Source organism: Physeter macrocephalus, chromosome 4 (genome assembly GCF_002837175.3).
Source record: "Physeter macrocephalus isolate SW-GA chromosome 4, ASM283717v5, whole genome shotgun sequence".
NCBI classification, from domain to species: Eukaryota; Metazoa; Chordata; class Mammalia; order Artiodactyla; family Physeteridae; genus Physeter; species Physeter macrocephalus.
The window spans coordinates 131,434,510-131,454,380 of NC_041217.1; the positions used below are offsets into that span (position 1 = coordinate 131,434,510).

At 47.2% G+C, this 19,871-nt stretch overlaps 1 protein-coding gene across 1 annotated transcript in view; it reads left to right on the forward strand.

Annotated features, from left to right (window-relative positions):
* KANK4 (KN motif and ankyrin repeat domains 4) overlaps nucleotides 1–15,668 on the forward strand; it is a 30,002-nt gene extending 14,334 nt beyond the window's left edge. The window contains exons 5-9 of the mRNA XM_007108129.3: nucleotides 55–142; nucleotides 2,231–2,450; nucleotides 7,647–7,789; nucleotides 10,999–11,199; nucleotides 15,564–15,668. Of these exons, the coding sequence (XP_007108191.2) occupies nucleotides 55–142; nucleotides 2,231–2,450; nucleotides 7,647–7,789; nucleotides 10,999–11,199; nucleotides 15,564–15,668 (757 nt within the window). The remainder of the gene's footprint in view (nucleotides 1–54; nucleotides 143–2,230; nucleotides 2,451–7,646; nucleotides 7,790–10,998; nucleotides 11,200–15,563) is intronic.
* The last annotated feature ends 4,203 nt before the right edge of the window (nucleotides 15,669–19,871 follow it).

Below are 19,871 nucleotides of genomic sequence, written 5' to 3' on the forward strand. Positions count from 1 at the left end.
ACACACACACACACACACACATACATACATATATATATATATTTTTTTCTTTAGATATAAACCCTCAGAGGAATTCCTTAATGCATGCCGGGCATTGAGCCAACATCTGCCAGAAACTGGGACGACCACTGACCAGCTCTTGGTACTCTGATTTTTCATCATCATGTAAAGATTTTTATACTGTTTAAGTTTCACCTGGGTGACTTGGGTCCTGTGCCTGAGGCAGCGGTGTGGGTGTGCACGGGTCCCTGTCCGCTGCCTGTTCTCTCATTTGCCCAAACTCTGCTGCCCAAGGTGATGGATTGTGCTGAGAAAGCGGAACCCATGCATGTGCACAGGAACCAGGCCTGCGGCTCAGAGGCATTTACCAAGTGTTATTAGGCGTCCCAACCTGAATGTGTCATAGAACTTTTGTGGCTTAGGCTCAAAATTGCCTCACAGTTTGAGAGAACCGTGAGTAGAGCGGAAAAGAGCGGGTGGAACGGGAACCGTGGTTCTATTCCCAGGACCGCTAGATAGTGGTGAGATGTTGGGTGAGTCAGTTCAACGCTCAGGGCCGTGATTTCCTCATTAATAAAAGGAAGGTGGTGGACCGCATGTCTCCACTACCCTCAAGCCCTGGCATTTCATTCTGTAGTCTTTACTGTTTTTCTTGAAGTGCACCTATGGGTCAAGAGACCAAAAGCAAGAAAATACATCTGTTTGCTCCTTAACACTATCATGGCCCATGGAGATTTAAACATGTAAGGATTAGTTTCTGCTTGCGTCAAGAGGTACTGGCACAGACACATTTTCCCAAGTCGTGAGAGCAACTGATAAGACCCAACGTGTAACAGCTTGTAAGCATTTTTAAAGCCCATTTTGTTCTCCTTTGCGGAAGAGCCTTAGGAGTAAAAACGATTGATTAGCCCATTTTCATGAGTATTTTATCTTCGCTGATTTGGCAAATAACTTGTTCCCAGACTGTTAAAGAACCAATATGTGAGGTGGATGTTGTTTAAAACTCCAGCTACTTATTCTTAAATGAATTACAGAGCTAAGCTATTTCTTAGATCTTCATTTAAAATCTACCACTATGTTCCTTAATATTAGGAACTTTCTCCAGGTTCTCCTGAAGATTCCATGGGTAAAGGAGATATTCTGATATATAAGAAGTGTTTCAGCGACAAAAGGTTCCACTGTTTCTGCCTAGAAAACCGATCAGAGGACATACAAACCTGACATCACACCCACTTTAGGATCAAAGCACAGGACAACCCCTCTCCACCTTAGAGACAAAGCAGGTTGTGCAAGGACCTCTCTCTGTAGAGCATGGGATGTTAGGGACCCAGCCCTTTTTTCACCGCCATTTTATAGACAAGACAGGAAAGATTCAAAAAGGTTATAGGACTTCCAAGGTCGCACAGCTGAGCCAGGACTTTTGCCTGGCCCCTAGGGCATAGTGACTCCTAATTCAGTGCCCTTTCCAGAATGAATATGAAATCGTCTGTAATAGTCACAGCCTCATCGTTTCTCCTCCCCTTTAGAAAAATAATCTAGTCATGTTCCATTTTAAACACTTAGGTCATGTCACATGCAGAGTTGGTGTCATTTGCATTCATGGTTATAAAGGAGATGAATACTGCAGATAGGGTGGTCCTGCCATGGGTTGTTAAACCATTTTCTCTGAAGGTCCTAGCAAAACTTAAAAGCCAAAAATAATTCAAACACATCTGTTTGGGTTTAACTTGAAGCATAAATTGGGCATGTTGTTTGTCTTAGCTTTCAGTGTGCGTTTTTCCCATTAGTAAAATGTTGTGACTTTCCAGCTATGCCTGTTAAAAACTTGCACATGCCCTGGTGGAGTCTGGGCTAGGGTCACATAGGCTGGTGTAGACGCGTGAAAGAGGGGGTCATGGTTATCCTGTGCATATGGGGGATGTGATCGAAACGTACAGTAGACTCAAACTGTCCCCGAGTAATGTGAGGTGTTACTGGCTATTGTGTTGCTCTCCCAATCCTCCTGTCCAGCTCATATGGGGGACCGATCCCACGGGTTCAAAGAGTGCTGCTGCATGGGGACCCCACTAGCTCTGAGCCCTCTGGGAGTAAATCACATGGAGATTTGGAGGGAGCTGAAGGGATAGAAGTGGAAGCATCCTAAGCTGACCTTTCCTAGTGGAAATTAACACCCCCAGCTGGAGCACCCAGGTAGGTAACCTCCTGGAACTGGAATCTGTTGATCTTTCAGAAGCAGAGCTTACATACCATCAGTCAGGAGTGGTTTCGGGTCTCCAGCCGGAAGTCATCCAGCCCTGCTGTGGTGGCCACCTACCTCCGCGGGGTCCAGCCTCACTCCCCACACTTGCTAAAGCTGCTTGTCAACCTGGCTGATGGCAATGGCAACACAGCTCTTCACTACAGCGTATCCCACTCCAGCTTCTCCATCGTGAGGCTGCTGCTGGAAACAGGTCAGAAATGGCTGCATCTGTGCAGCCTGGGTCCCTCTGTGACAGGCAGTTCTTGTTCCCACTTCTTTCCAGCGAGGAGATTCTTCACTGTTCTGAGTTCCTCCTGTGTTGTAGGAGCTGGGCTAGACCATTTTTTTTCCTTTATTATGTCATTTATTCTTCACAACACTCTTGTGATGTAAGTATTATTGTTCTCATGTTGAGGAAACTGAGGCTGAGAGAATTATAAAACTTGCTCAGGTCACAATGCTGGTAAGTGGTAGAGTCACGCTTCGTATTCAGTTTGTCCAGCTCCAGAGCTATACCACACTGCCTCTAGGAAAGGTCACATTTTCCATCTTCATAAGTACTTTGTAACAAAAGTCATGGCTCCATTTGATCAGTTTGACTCAATTCGATTCATTCACCCTTCATCAGATATTTGTGAACTACATATGAGGTCCATACTGACTACCACCAGAGATGCAAAGGTGAGCCAGGCGTGAGCCCTCTTCTTCCCAGGAGCTTACAGCCTGACAGTCAGGATGGAGCAGGATGATGGCTCACCAGAGAGAGGTGCAGAGTGTGATTTCAGGGCTCAAAAGAAGTGAGATAATACCCTGTTTAGAGAGCAGGAACTGTGCACTGCAGCGAGTAGGTTCTGGCAGACGGAGAAAAGTCCCAGGTCATTGAAGAAGAAAATATCAGGAAGAAAGAAGATTGTCCGCTGGGTCCAATACTGTACTGTAGTGTCCCTGAAGGATGATGCCTGGGGTTGGTTGGCAGATTTGGGAAGGGGTCACTGATGACTTTGGAAACAGTTGTTTCAGGGGCCTGTTGGGAGGAAACCAGATTGCAGAAATGAAAGGAGTGACGTTCATGGGCTAGGGAAGGCAGTGCTGTAGCACAATAGCTGGAGGAAGCAGGAGAGGATGGGGAGAGTTATTTTTGAGTGAATGGGGATGGAGGAGACCCGAATATGTTTGTTGGCTGAGAAGAAGAATCTGAGAGAAAGAGAGACAGAGAGAGAGAGAGAGAGAGAGAAAGAGGCAGACAGAGAGAGACAAAGAAAGAGAGAGAGAGAGATTAAAGATACAAAGGAGAGAAGATGCTTGATGGAGCAAGGTTTTCGAGGAGCTGGAAAAACCCGGAATCCACAGCAGAGGCAGACGAGGTCAGCATAGGCAAGCTGCTGGGATATTTATTCCTCTGAGATGGAAGCAAAAGGAAGGGAGCGTGGGTGAAGGTCCAGAGGGCTTTGAGGAGGAGAGAAGGGAAGTGAGCCTTAGGTTCTTAATTGTTGGAAGTCTGGAGGAAGGGAAGACTCTTCCCTCTGGTGGAGAATCATTGCAAATGGCCTTGCTCGTCTTAGGGGCTGGAAAGGGCGGTTAATAGTCAAACAAAGAACTCTACGTCTGCTGAGACGACCCCACAGGGCTTAGAGTGGAGTTTCTGCAGAGCGTGTGACAACATCAAGCAGCCTAGGAGCGCCTGTGTGGACGGGCGGGGGATGGGACCGACTGAAGGTGTGTGGGTCCCAGTCGAATGTCATCTGTGAGCTTAGGAAGGCTGTAAGAGGGATATCTAGGAGGGTACCTACGAGAGGTATAAAACCGCAAATGATCTACACGGATTAGACCCTCTGCTAAGTACCTGGCACCTGAGATGTCATTTAATCGTCATAATGATCCTGTTATTAGGACGATTATTCCTGTTTTATAGGTGATGAAAGTGACACTCCGAAAAGTCAACATACTTGCTCTAGATCATGCAGTGACTAAGTGTGTTGCTGAGATTTGAAGTCGATACCGTGGCAACCAGGAATTAGAGCACATGCTAGTACGGTACAGCCTTACTTAGGAAGCTGGAGGGGGAGTTTAAACAGGTGTCAGGAAGTCTGAAGTTTGGATCCAACAGCTTCCCCCCAACTTGTATCTTGTCCTCTGCCCCCCGCTTAAATCCCTCCCACGGCTTCCCCTTGCTCTTGGCCTTCAGGAATCCCAGATGGCCTGGTCCTGCCTGCCTTTGCTCTCTCTGCCACCACCATGCACCCTCCTTCCCTCCACTCCAGCCACTTGTGGGCCTCAAACTCACCACGCTCATTCCCTCCTTAGGACTTTTGCATTTTCTTTCCATCTGGACCCTTTTCCCTGAAACTATTCTCATGACTGGCTTCTTCTCATCAAAGTCACAGCTCAAATGTCACTGCAGAAGGCTTCTTGGTGATCCATCTAAAGTGGCTGCCCCATCTCTCTCTAGCAGTACACCAAGTTTCTTTTTTCAGGTGATCTTTGCTTGTCACTTCTATCTGAGTCTAACAGAACTCAGTTAACCCGAGGGAGGCTCTTGTCTGTCTCCTTCCTTTCAGTATCCCCAGCACCTAGACCACTTCCTGGCTCATGGTGGGTGTCGAGTGAAAATATTTGTTAGATGAAGGAGTGGACGGATGATTCCTGGGAGCTAGGTTAAATTCCAGTAAACTTTCATTCTCCAGAATTCCATTAAGCAGCCTTGAGGCTCTTTACCTGCATGGAAAGGTGATGTACATAATGACAGCTTGAAGTTCTTTCTGCGTCATCAGAGGAAAACGAAGTTACAATTCTAACATTCTTAAGGTATTCATGGATACCCTAAAAATGGTAGCTCAGTTGAGAAAGGCACATAATTAAAGGAGCATGCCTCTGGGTTGCATTTACTGTGTTCAGTGTTAGGGCCTTTCATTATAGAACGTGAATAACAACACCACTTACTGTTTGTTGAGTGCCTTCCCCAACCCAGACACAGTGCAATACTACCATATGCAGTCCTTGCGGGGATTGTGAAGCAGATATTTAATGCATTTTCCAAGTGAGACAACTGAGGCTCAGAGAGGTCAAGTTATGTGGTCAAGGTCACAGAGCCAGTAGGTAACTAGGCCAGAATTCTAACGATGATCTGTCACCCTCCCAACCTGGGCTTTTTTCTACTACCCGAAGCTAGGTTCCAGGGACACTGTGAGACCTTAGGCACACCTATTATGTGCACAAAAACTCTAAAGATCCATAATGTAGCATCTTCATCTCTAAGTAGCTCACAGGCTTGCAGCCTGTTAGAAGTCCTCTGGTTGGGCCAGGCCAGGCTGGAGAACAGACAACCTTTGATTTGGTTGTTATAAATTTCTGCTGATGTTGTCCAAGATCCAGTCAATACTCATCAACCCTAAAGTGGTTTGGAAGCTTTCCCCTTTAACATGCTGAAATAGCACAACAGCCGCAAGCATAAAGAATGAAGGGGGCTGGGGAGACGGTCTGAAAGTGCCATTCCTCTCCCTCACTGTAGTAGGGGCGTTGAGGAGGGCAGATCTGTCCCACTCCAAACTGGGCTCCCTTCCCAGCCATTTGTGAAGCATCTGGAAAGCACATTACAAACTGTAAAGGGCTGCACAGAAGTGACTCATTATTGAGAATAGAGCCATGGGTGCACCTCCACCCCTTTAGTCCATTGTGATCCGTCCTCTATTTCGCCAGGATTCCTCTGCAGAAGAGGAAGCTGGCTCTCCTCGCCTCCGGGGAGGTTGGTTTGCTCCCTGGAGCTGCTCAGAAACATCTGCTGTGAAAGCCAGGGGTCCTCAGCCCCTTTTCAGAGCCCCTGGGTAGGAGTTAGTTCTCACTCTACTGAGTTATAGGTCACGTTTCTGAAGAGAGTATAGAGAATCGTAACCTGAGGCTCATTTACGCATCTTAAAAGCAAACATAAAATAGTCACGGGGTAAAAATTTTAAAGTCATTAACGTGGCAATGCAGATATTCCCATCTTTAGCAGAACAGAGTTGTGAGGCGATGCATGGAGTTATTGTTTGGCTTTCATAGCCCAGCTTGTCATGACAGTGGTCAGAGAGGCTTCAGGGAGGAAATTGCTGATACTTGAGCCCAACTGTATCTATTGGCATACTGGTCCACTATGACACATTTTTGAAAAATTGTTTGGGGTGGAGTGGAGGGAATGTCAAACAAATATTGTTGTTTGTTTTTTTTTTCCCTTGCACAGAACTTATAAGTAACCCTGACATTTTGTCGTAAACCAGATTTGTTACAATGAAGCTCTAAGCCTTCAAGAGCAAGTAGCAAGGAAGTAAAGACAAGAATATCATTCTGGACAATAATAGTAATAACAGCTAATGCTTATTGAGTGTTTATTATGTGCTAGGCGCTGTTCTAAGTGCTTTTAAACATTAACTCATTAACTTTCACAGTAACCTTATAGGTCCTGTTATTATCCCCATTTTACAGAAGAAACGCTAAGAAAATCTCAGACGTGCCTTACTGAGATAGCTTTATTATTGTCCCAAAGAGACACGTAGATTTTTTGCATGAGTAACAGTACAGGGAAGATTTGGGTTTCCACACCGTACCGCCCTTATGAAGCGGGGCCCTTCAGACAACAGATAATAGGCTGAAGATCTCCTACGTCTCCTTTGGTGGGAACGGATATGAATGCACATCCCCAGGGTTACAAAGCAGAAATTTCTTTTGAGTTCTCATTTAATACTTCATCTTAAAAATATGCCAGTTTTTCATTCTATTGTGAAATGTATATTCTTAATTGCTTTAATATAAAAATCTGTGGAGTGTTTTATTTTCTGCTCTGCTTTTCAAATGAAAATGATTATTCCCGGAAGATTTCCCATGTTTATCCTGGGGTGTTTTTCATGTCCCCTGGTCCATTGCACAAGATATCACTAGCCTTTGGAAAAGACCTACAACCATAGCCAGCTGCTTAAGAGTTACACATAGACATAGAACCAGACCTGAAATACACACCTGTGGGTGACGTGAGGCCATGTGAGTGATGGGCTCTAGCGCCAGATAGACCTGAGTCCTGGTCTCACTTCTCCTTCACTTGGGCAGTTGATATAGCTTCACTGACTTTCAGGGTCCTCATCTGTAAAATAGGAATAATGTTTGTCCTCCACTTTAGGAAATAAAGTCAAGGTCATTGGCCCCCTTGGCCACCTCTGACTCTCCTGTGGACCTTTCTTGCTGGGTATCCTCAGAAAACTTGTAAAGAAAAGTGGCCACTGTTAAAGGCTGCTAAAAATGTAGAACATAGATTCCACCTCTGGGAAAGGATTGCTCTATTCTGTGGCCCTTTAATCAGCAGGCAGCATCCTGTTGAACAGGCTAAAGCCTGGCTTCCAGCCTCTCGGGAGCTGTTCCAGCTTCGGTGTTTCTCTTGCAGGCGTCTGCAACGTGGACCATCAGAACAAAGCTGGCTACACCGCCGTGATGATCACTCCCCTGGCTTCTGCAGAGACCGATGAAGACATGGCTGTTGTCTGGAAGCTCTTACGAGAAGGAAATGTGAACATCCAAGCTACTCAGGTAGGAGGTGTGAACATGATCTCCTCTTTAATGAACACGGGCACCTCCCAGTTTTATTCTGCCACTGGGGTGAGAAACTCCATGCAGATCCATGTAGAGTTTTTAACCCGAGAAGTCTGGGCCCTCCAAATGGCATCTGTCCAAAGACTGGACATTCAGTTTCCTCAGAGCCTCCTGAGACCCAGACAGGCTGGGACAGAGGTCATGAGCATGTAATCTATGTCCCCGTCTGAAACTGGGCAAATTCCATCTGGGTCTGACTCCTCAAACCGAATGTTCCCACAGTTAGCACCTTGAGAAGGCGTTTGCTAGTTGTGCTTTAGAAAGCCCCTGCAGGAGATCCACCTCGATCATAAATTACAAAGCAGTTCAGAGGGTTGGGATGTCTCTGTTCAGCTTCTAGTCCCTTCTACTTGAGAATACAGAGTAGGGGTGTGACCCTTAGCCAGTAGACAAAGCTCCATATGGAATAGTGGGTATTCCTCAAAAGGCCACTTATCCATCTTTGACCAGTAGAAGAACAAGTAGAGTGCATTCCACTCTCCATTTCCCCCTAGAGTGATCATCAGTGTAGCCTAACTCTCAAGAAAGGTAAAGGGTCTGAGATTTTACTCTACCTTAAAGCTAACAAGTGTCATGGATGCTGGCAGATGACCCAGGACTCTTGTGCAAGAGACAAAGGACAGTGTGTTACTCACAGCAGTAACAGTAGTCAGGGCATTGGTGTTTCTACCAGTTCCCCAAGTCCAAATTCCCACGTCGCACAGGGCGGTGTGAGGAGGGCCAGATCCCTGCACACAGAGCGGATTGTGTTACTGGGGAGGAACCCTGAGCTTAGGGAACCTGAATCTTTCATACTGGATAGTAAGCGTGTCTGCCCTCTATTCTGGAGGGGGGACACTGTCTCTAAGTTCCAACGCTGTTCATTGTACATTCATCCTTAAAAAGATAGTCTAGAACAAAAGGTCAGATATTGCCTGACTCACGAAATATGCAGAAAGCCAAGAGACCCATAGAAAATTGTCTCCCAACAACCTATTTAACTCTGCTCACCACCCCAACCCCAAAGTGATTGCAGACAGTAGCCTAACCTGATGGCAAAGTCTTTTTGCACACGTCACATACTAGCAATTCTATTGGTGGCAAGAAACAGACATGTGTAGCTTACTCTCTAGTTTTCAAAGTATCTTCACCCACCTACTCCATAGGACTCAGTAAAGCTGTTTTCATTTTAAATAATATGTTTTCCATAAACATATCAAATCTTTTTTTCTAAATCGGTCCTCTTGAAGGGGGAATGCTCACTAATGATCAAAATCAATGCCCTTCTTATAGAGGAGAAACCAATGCTCTAGGAGAGTAAGGGACCCATCACAGGTCACCAAGGGAGGGATGGGAATTCACAGTGCAGCTGCACCCTTCAGCACCCTCTGGGGGCTTTACGTATGAGGGGAGCTGCAGGTACCAGGTTAAATAGGAGTGAGCTGGGAGGCCAGGAGTCTCCTGGGCTAAACTACTTATTTCTCTCTGTATCTCCAGGGTCAGCGCTGCACCGGGCCATAGCAGTGCTCTGTAAATGGTTGTTGAATTAAATTGTATGGAGCCAGACCAGGAGGGAGCGGGCCCCAAGTCAGGCAGGGGGCAGACAGGAAGACATCTGCATATGTCATCTGGCTTTAATACCACTCAAAGAGAGGGGTCTGGAGGGAAACCTATGGTCTGGTTAGTGCAGTAAACAAGCATTACCTCAGGGCTGAGCATAAGCAAACCAAAGAGCAAACAAGCTTCTCTGGAAAGATCTGTCTGGGTTCCAGAGAAATGGGGAACCAGGACACCTAACGTCCCAGGCGATAGTCAGACATCATCTCTAATGCTCATAAATGCAATAATAGCTAAAGTGTACACAGCCGTGCTCAGGCCTCACACCAGCCCCAGAAGGCAGGTAATATCGTTAAGCATTCCTGCTTTACCAGATCAGGAAGAGTCACCGAGAGGTTAACTTGTCCAGATTCACATAAGTACAGAATGCGGCAAAGCCAGGATTTTTCTGATTGCAACCCCCTTTCTTTTCTCTAAGCCCCAGCCTTCCGGGCAGGGAAGCATAATCCATCAGTGACTGCAGATTGGAGCTTTAATCAGTGAACACATCAGCCAACATATTTTACGTGTAAGACACTGTGCTCAGAGCCACAGGGGATCTGAGAGGAAAGAAACCAGTCCTTACCTATTCTCACATCTTTACAAAGCCTGACAATCAGAGAGACACGCCTGACCTGCCTGGAACCCAGGAGAGAACCACGAGGGCAAAATATATAATCAAGTCGCATAAGAGGACTACGTATATACAGGAAAATCCAGGAGAAATGATGATCAATTTGTAATCAGAAAAGTTACTGCCACACATTTTTATATTTATATGCTTTATCTCATTTGACTTTCACAAAAGCCCTGTGAGGTATACAGGATGGATCATAATTATATTAATTTTTAAGAAAGAAAGACCAAGGTTCAGGGACACGAAGTGACATGGCCAGGGTCACGCACTAGGAAACAGCAGAACCAGAGCTTGGTCTTACTTTCTGACTCTAATCCATTGCCATGTGCATTGGTGATTACAGGGATGTGAAAGATTGTTGTCAATGGCTATGGATTAGAAATGACCACAGGACCATGTAAACAGAGAGCTTCTTGGGAAAAAAGCATTCTGGGTATCATTCAACTGAAAATACCGGAGGTGTTCAGAGCAGCCCAAGACTTCCTGTAGGACGTTAGGCTGGGGCGGGGCGTCAGAAGCCATGGTCCTGAAGTATTCAACCCTTTGTTTAGTCCATCATTCAGCACTTATCAGCATGTACTTGGTGCTAGGCACTGGAGGGACAGAGATGAAAAAGACTTAGTTCCTGCCCTCAAAGATGTCACAGTCTATGAGAAAGAGAGGGGCTGACAGGTTGAAATGCCAAGTGGTAAATGCTGTGTTATGAACCCTGTGCCTGGGGTGTTAGTAGAGGGCTTTAGAGAGGATGCAGCATTTGACTAGCGTCTTGGAAGAGGAGTAGAAGTTTACCAGGCCAAGGAGGATGTGTCCCTTACCACAGAGATTCAGGTCAACTGTCATTTTCCAAAGAAGTCTCTCCTGATTACACCCAGGCTGCGGAGGGGGTCCTTCCCATCAGCCCCAGCCTCACCACACCCCTGCTCTCTGTGTGCAGGGAGGCCAGACTGCGCTGATGCTGGGAGTCAGCCACGACAGGGAGGACATGGTCCAAGCGCTACTGAGCTGCCAGGCAGATGTCAACCTGCAGGACCATGATGGATCGTCAGCCCTCATGCTGGCCTGTCGCCATGGCAACATCGACATGGTCCGGCTGCTCCTGGCACACCCGGCCTGTGACAGCAGCCTGACTGACAAGGTGAGACTTATAGGCAATTAAAAAGTGGGTGTTTCACTTCCCTTCCTGAAAAGTACCTTGCCTGCCATCAAATTCAAGGAACCATATGGCAGTAGGAACAGAATTGACCTCATAAGGCTGTTGCTGGATTTAAATGAGATGACCCATGTAAATGCTGGGAGACTTGGAGCGAGAAACCCCAAACCCTAGCCTTTCACACCATCCTGAGGGATTGTGCTCAGGCCTGGTCTTGGCCCTGAACCACATCTGGTCATGGCAGCATGTGGGCTTTTGAGGCAGCAGCTCGAGTAGGGAAGCTATGCTGTCCATGGGGTCAGGTCCCACGAACTCCAGCTCTGCCCAAAGCCATTTCTGTGATCATTAGAGAGCACAGACCCTCTTGAAATGCCTGTGGGAACAGTGCTTGGCTCTGGAAGTAAGAGCCTCCTTTTCCAAATGTGATACAGTCAGATAAAGGCTCTATGTGAATGAGCTCCCTGCGGGGTCACCCTGGGGCAGAAGGAGGTGGCCCCTTAATCTGGAACAGGCCCAGGGCCCTCTTAGGAGTGACCAGTGCAGTTGGCCAGGGGAGGCCTGAGAGGGCAGGCCTGTGGGACAGGGGGGCAGGAGCTTTGGAAGTCCCTGGTTAGGGGGGGTCATCAAGCAGTGAGACCGAGAGAGTCTCCTGCCACAGATTAGAGAGCTCAGTAGCTGCTTTCAGTAGGTGGAGATAGGGCTCTGTTGAACTTCAGACAAATCGAGTGATTGTTAGAAGCATGGACTTTAGAATTAAACACTTGTGAGTTTGAAACAGGGTTCCGTGACTGTGTGCCTTTGGGCAGGTCACTTAACCACTTTGAACCTCTGCATGCTCGTCTGTAGATGAGGATAGTAATAGACCAGACCTAAATACGGTAACGTTTGTAAAACCCCTATTTGACATCTAGGAGATACTCAGTTGATGGCAACTGTTATTGTTGGGAATAGGTGAACCATGATAGCAAATACGAAGCAGCCACCGCACGAATGAGTAGGGACCTGGGCGTTTGCAGGCAGTGTCTGGAGGGCGTAGGGAGGGTGAAGGTCTGGAGTTAGAGGAGCCATTCAAGGAGGCTGGAGCCCAAAGGGAGAAGTACTCCCATTTGGGAGTGATTTTGCCCTCTAGGGGAGATTCAGCAGTGTCTGGAGACATTTTTATCTTCATAAGTACGTGGGGGGGCGGGGGCAGTCCTGGCATCTAGTGGGTAGAGGCCGGGGAAGCTGCTAAACATCCTACAAAGTACAGGAACGGTGAAGAATTACAGATTATCTGGCCCAACATGGCAGTAGTGCCTCAGCTGAGAAACCCTGGTGTAGGTGAGTGCTGAAATCCAGGTGGGATGAAATGCTTTCCCAGTGAAGGGCTGCATCAGCAAGAGCCAGACCAGGGTTGAGGACAGGCTGGTTGCAGTCCGGGGCAGCCTGAGAAGAAGGAACTAGGCAGCTAAACCGGACGTGGCAGCGGGAACCTGTCTTAGGGGAAGGTGGAGAGGGTTAGGGGATGCCCAGGGAGCGCAGGGGTGCCCAAGCGATACAGGTGGCAGGCCCACAGAAGTTTCTAGACCTTGCTCACAGCCCAATCACCTGCTGCCTGCTGGGGCCAGGGTGGACTCAGGAGTCACACCCAAATTTCCCAAAGGTGACTTGGGTGAAAAGTTTCAGTGGGAGATGGGGACCGATGACTGGGTCCTGGCAAGCACCAAGCCCGGTGCCTCCAGCTTTGCATTGAAGGGTGGAGTCCAGCCCTTATCATGATCACCATCTCGTTTCAATGTTCACTTTCCTATGGAGACTTAGGTGCTCCCTTGGAAAACCAAAAGAGAAATCATGTCCTGAAATTGGTTTCTCTCATCCTACCAACATGTAAAGGTTGCTATAAATGCAGAACCCCCAGAACAGCCAGCAAGGCACCTTCCCCACGTTTAGAAGGTAATTCGGGAAATTGGTCACCCAGCCTATTGGGACCCCCAGAGTGACGAGGACGAGGAGGTGGTGGTGAGACCTGATCCCTGGCCCCCAAGGCTTACCCTTGGACTTGTTTGGGCAGTGACTCCAAAGCATGCATCAAAGTGAAAGCTTCTTGAAGGCATACACTATGCCTTGCTCATCTTTCCCTGATATGTAGTGGCTTCTTGGTGAGTTTTTGTCGTATTGAGAGATAACCCCCTACCACACACACACACACACACACACACACACACACACACACACACACACACACACACACACACTCACACACAAGGTGTGCTGGCTGCCTGACCCCTTCAGGCTCTCTGGGCCTGCAGTGCTGCCGAGCAGGGACTTGCCGTGCTTGGCTTCCACCAGAGCTGCGTGCCGTGGGCTTGTTCCCAGGGCTTGGGCAGAGGCATCTCAGGGGCACACCCTCCCTAGGTGGTCTCTTTGGCCACACTTTCTGAAATGAATGGGGCCCCCACTTTCCATGTCTGTAATTGAAGAGCCCACAGATGCAGGCTGTCATCTCCAGGTGGGCCCTGTTCAAAGGTGCACGTGTCCCCTGGGACTGGCCCTGTGGCTCTTTCCCATAATAACATTAATCACACTGTCTCCTTGTTTACGTGGAACATCAGGGTTGACAAAGTGCAGCAGGGGACAGGCCTAAATAAATCCAGGCCTCTCCGGTGGGGCTTTCACAAGAATCTTCTGTGGAAAATCTTTGCTTTCTTCCAGACTTGGCCAATCTAAGAACATACTCATTAGGATTTAGGTGGCTCAGGTTCTTCATCAACTTGAAATGAATACTCTGTTATCATCCAGCATTCCCTCTTTCAACAGTGCTTATTGAGAGCTGACCAGACCGCAGGCACGGGGCCAGGGGCTGGGCCAGCAGAACAGGCCAGATCCAGTGTCTGACCTTGTGGAGACTGAGATTTATCAAATAACCCCACAAATACCAACTTACAAAGACCGGTAAAAGGGGGGTACAAGGAATCATGAGGCCTTTTCAGGGAAAGAACTTCATCTGTTTTGTGAAGCCTGTCTGCTGAAATGCCACTTCCTTCCTCTCCCCACCCCCTGCCCTCCCCCCATATACACAGGGTGGTCATCCTGTCCCTTGAGCTCACTCTGTTCCTTTGCTGGCTTGTTTGGCCTTTGGCCATACATTATGGTTATTTACATGTGTGTGGAGCCCCGATGGCAGCTGGACTCCATCCTGGAGCACAGAGAAGAGACTGAAGGGTTTTTAGCTGAGCGTGAACACTTCCCACCTGCTTCTTTGGAGTTTCCACATTTTAGAAAGTAATTTCCCCCATCTGCAGTAGAGTAGAGAACACTCTAGCGGGGTCTTGGGTGGCCCCCATGTGTCAAACCCATTCATATTTATACAGCAAAATGTAAAAGTATTGATACTTAAACGGGCTAAGTAAGGACCAGAGATAACCTCAGGTTTTGCCTCAAAATGAGTTGCCAAAAAAGTGGTTTTCAGAGCTGTTTAGATTTCAGAACTCTGGGTTCGGGATTGAGCCCTCAGAGCTCAGCGTCCACTGCATCATGGTGGCCCTTCCTCTCATCTCTGGGTAGAGAATGGTTGGTGCTGCCTGCTGAGAGTCGCTCTGTTTGCAGCTTCTTTAGACAGCGGAATGGCCAGCTTCTTGCACAGCAGCCGTGGTGAGAAAAGCAGCATGGTATCACACATCAGGAAGTAAAAATGAGTGTGTCCTTCTGGGCTGCAAGCCCACTTCAAAGAGTTGGTCCTTAGGAAATAGTTAGGAATGGGAGGATGCTTTCAGCACTAAGTTTATGGTGGTGAAGACTTGGAAACAAACTAAATCGCCAATACAAGGAAAACAGTTCAGTGAATAATGGAATATTATACAGCCAGTAAGAAAAACCTATATGTCCTGATGACTCTGTAAGAGCAGGGAAAGTCTTATAGCATATCATGGTGAGTTAAAAATAAAAGTACACTCAGAATTGATATACATTATCATTCCTCTATTTAAAAACCAACAACACATTTGCAACAGGAGAAAAGACTGGAGGGGAAATGACCGAAATCCTAACTCTCATATAGGTCTGTGTAATGGAATAATGGAAGAGTTGTTTTCATTCCTCTGTTTTCCAATTTTTTTAAAAAAGTATTAAAAACCAAGCAACACTTCTTTATTTTCATTGGCACAGATTTCCCAGGAGTGAATGATGTTTCCGTGGCAAGGGGCCCATTTCTCTGATCCTCATGCCATTTGAATTTCCTCCTCTCCTCTGTGAATGCTTGGAATAGACGTCTATGACCCATGCATACCCCTTGCTCCCAACTCACCCTTCCTTTCTGCGGTGGGAGGCAAATGGGATAAAAATTTGTTTTTCCTTTTCTTTCTCCCCTGTAGGCTGGCCGAACAGCTTTGTCCATCGTTCTGAAATCGCCCGCCCATGTGGAAATTGCAGGGCTGCTACGGGCCCACGCGAAGCAGGGCAGGTCCCTGGGACCATAGGGGCTGCGGAAGAGCTGGCAGCAGGGAACAGAAGGGGCCTTCTCTGGGCTCCTCCCTCGCCCTTGGAGAGGGCACGGGTCATAGCCAGGGGGCCGCCCCGCAAGAGAAGAAACTATGTCAGATACGCACATACATTCCTCTTGTATAATTCTGCTCATTAGGATGCTTTGTAGTTTTTGCCTTAGGCCAAGCCCCACAACTGCGGGCTGCAGAGGGGTGCAAGGTACAAAGTGCATTGCTGTTGGCTAAAAAATCTCGACTATCTTCAGCCTCGAGTTCCTCATGACTCTACCCTTTGTAGCACCGTGCAGAGAGCAGGCAGGCAGGAGCACAGTAGCAAAGCGATACTTTTCACATGGAATTTTAAAGTGCGCCATCTTTCTGTTTTTTAATCAATTATATATGAAGCTATCCCATTGAATATGCATGTCTAGAGAGGAAGGGGTGGGGACGGGGTGGGATTTAAGCAGCTTCCCTGGCAGTCATTCTCTGGAGGACCCTAGGAGAATCACCATGCAGGCAGGTGAAACTGAACAAACCCCTCTGGGGCCTTTGTTTAGTTGGCGTTGACAGAGAAATCTGAAACTCAGACGAGGTAGGAAGAAGCACATTGGCATCAATGCCAGATATACAGTCTTGACCATTTCCGAGTCACCAAGTGGCTCTACTTTGCTCTAGGAAATTGGAATTAATCAGGAAGTTATCCAATCCAGTGAAGCACATCACATATATCTAGGCAGAGTTCAGTTACGTCAGCTCTTCTGAATCTGTGAAAGAAACAAATGAATCAGAGTGAGCATACTTCTTGGGATGGGTTATTATCATCCAGAAGCCACCACTTTTCCTTTGTAGCAGTACCCATGGACTCACGGTAATCCTGGCTCCTTTCCCCTCCACCCTTAAGAGCAGACTATGAGCCCTCATGTGGCTCTGAGGTTTCTGAGGCTCCTGGCTGCAGAACTTGTCAGCCTGCAGCAGGAATGTGGAAGCTCGGCTGGCCAGGGCCTGATCTGCACTGACATATCTGTCTACTGGAAAGTTAGTTCTTAAACTTCCACAATCCCAGGGGCCCACATGTGCATGGCTTTATCTGTGAATTTGTTCTTTCTTAAAAATCTCTTATGCAAAAAAATCCCTCTTGTGTAAAAAGGAAAGACATCAAAGCTGGGTGAGCCTCACACTGGCAACTCAAAAGCTTGCGTTCTCATTTGACTCAGATATCAATTTGCTTGGTGCCCCGTGGGTGAGTGCTGGAACCTCTCTGGGCCCCAATTTCATCATCTCTAAAAATGGAAATCATCATACAACCTTCGTCCTGGGGGTGCTGGGCAAGGAACAGCTGATGGAAGTTTTGGAATCCAATTTGTAATCCATAAAGACTGTCTGCCGAAATGGCACAGCAAACTTCAGTACAACTTTGTGATTCATGAGAGAGGCTCTAAGTCCCAGAGCGGGACATTGATGTGGGACGGTGTTGCTCAGAGAGAATGGAGCAAATAATGATCTAAAATGCTTTAAATGGGTTTATTTTGACCTCAAAGCACATTTTAAGAGCAGAACCCCACATTAATAAATGTTCTAGCTGGGTGCTTCTCAAACTTTGATGTGCATACAAATCACATGGAGAGCTTGTTGGAACGCAGTCAGTCTGCGAGGGAAGGGAGCTGGAGAGTCTACATTTCTAACCAGTTCCCAGGGGATGCTGACGCTGCAGGGCCACACCACGCGTGCAGCAGCAAGGCTCTGGCCTATCCTGACCGTTCATATATTAAAATGCTGCCTCTCGATATTCTGTCTCAATGTTTCCTTGCATTTCTCTGCTCTCAGCTCTTGGGAATTTGCAATCATTGCAAATTATTTTCTATTGTGTTTCTGCAGAGAGCAGTAAGGGGGTCCGTGTCCTGTGTTGCCAATTTAGGGTCTATCTCTGCATCTCATGTTAGGGTGGCAAATTTTATTTGGTCGTATTTTTAAAAATTATCTCATTCGAGTTCAGCTATTAAAAACTGCTTATTGACCAGAGAAGGCAAACTGGTTTTCCTAGAGTTTGAAGCCATTGAGTCATTATCAGAAAGACTTTTCCACCCTTTCTGAGATTTTAAATAAGTTTCTTTTCATGTTGAGTTTGGAACGTGAATACATGATCTCATCACTTAACCATTCCATTCCATTGGAATGTCTGAGCCCAGAGCATGGTGAGACGAACAAGCACAGCCTGCCTCCATGTCATTGTCACTGCTCTAGAATTCATTCCACAAAAATCTGCTGAAACCGGCCCGGTGCCTGACACTGTTCCCAGCACTGGCTTTTGGAAAGCAGCTGTGGTCCCCTCTAGAAAACCAGTGTCTAAGGTTACCGTGATCCCAATCCCAGGCTTTCCAGGACTTTAAGCCAAGGTTCCACTGGTTACTACATTTATCAAGTGTCTGACAGCACAGCCTCCAAGCAACATAAGTCAGGCTCGCTGGAGACAGGAATTAAGCTCAGGCCTGGGGAGAGACCCCCAGATATTTTAGCTTCCCTCAGTGCCTGCAAGGGAGCTTACAATCTGCTTTGGAAGACAGGACACATGCGCTAATAGTAAAGAATGAAACCAGACAACATAGTTTATTCCACAGATATTTCTGGAGTGACCACTGTGTGCAAGTGCTGGGCTTGAATCAGAGACATCACAGTGACACAGTTCGGACGGCCACTTCATCTACTTGGGGAAACAGAATGGTGAGAAGGAAGCCTAGAACACTACAGGGGTACCAACAAAGGGCACTAGAGCGGGCCTTAGGAAGTCAAGGGAGGCTTCTAGAGAAAGAGGGGTCTAATTGAAAATGTAAAGATTAGTGGATGTTAGCCAGAAAAGGAAGAGTACTGAGAGGTGAGGAGAGGACAGAGTGGGTCAGGCAGAGAGACCAGTGTTGCCAAGGCTGAAAGATTTGAGAGCCGGCATTTGGGGACCTTCATTCAGTTTGATAGAACTGCCATGTAGAGTTTGAGAGGGACGCTGAGATCAGAGGGTGGATTTGGAAGAGATGAGACTGAAAATACCTGAGGACCAGATCAAAAAGGGCCTGAAATCTGTGATAAGTCTTTGTTTTAAAGGCAATGAAAGTCTACTGATTTATGATTGAGAAATTCATTCACCTAACCTTCATTTAACGCAGATTTGTCAGGGACTTACTCCCTTCCAAGCCCTGTGTTTGGGGCTGGGGACATGCTGGTAGGCAAGTTAGGCACAGAACTCACAGTTTAGCAGAGAAGAAAGACAAACAAGTCCTCTTGGCCCAGAATGATGCATGTTGTAACTGGGAAAGTACAAGGTGTGATGGGGACACATAGGTGGGACCCTCAGCCTAGTCGGAAGGTGGGGAGGGAGTCGAGGAAGGCTTCCCAAGGAATGTTTAAGCTATCTGAAGGATGAGTAGGCATTAGCCAGGCAAAGAGGAGCTGAGGAAGCATGCATAAAGCCTCAAGACAAGGGAGAACACTGACTTGGGACATTAGAAGAACTCCAGTGTCCCTGGAATAGAAAAAAGGAAGGATGGCAAGATGAGACCTGAGAGAAAGCCACTGTAACAAGACTTGAAGGAAATAGGAACATAGTAAGTGATGCTCAGATTTACATTTCAGAAAGAACACTAGAGTTTTGGGGGGCATGAGTGACATTTATTCAACAAACATCTGTGGGCTATCTATTCTGGGTCCTAGGTTCCAGAGTTCATGGTTTGGTGGAGGTGGCAGACATAGGCTGACAGCAGCTATGCGATAGGATGAATAATGGAAGTCTGAGTCGTGCTGCAGAGACTGACTCGGTCAGAGGGAGTCAGGGAAGCCTTCAGAGGAGGGGGCTTTTGAGCTAAGCCAGCGGGAGGCATAGGAGTTTGCCCAGGCATTCTAGATAGAAGAGCAGGTGTAAAGATGTGGAGTGTGACAGAGCACGGCCTGCTCTTTCAGAGTCATTTCACTATGACTTGGGTTTAGGATGCACAGGGGAATGACTGGAGAGGAGATTTGAGAAGAAGGTCGGTAGACACATCTCACTTGCTGACATGTATGTTGACATTAGGGATTTGAACCTGAGGGGAAATCACAGAGTCCTTGGAGAATCTGAAGCTCTCTTTGGAAAAATGCACATATGTGCCAAATATGCATGTCATTTCAGGGATTCAGAAATCTGCAGTTAAAATCTCACTGCTCTGGGCAGTGGGG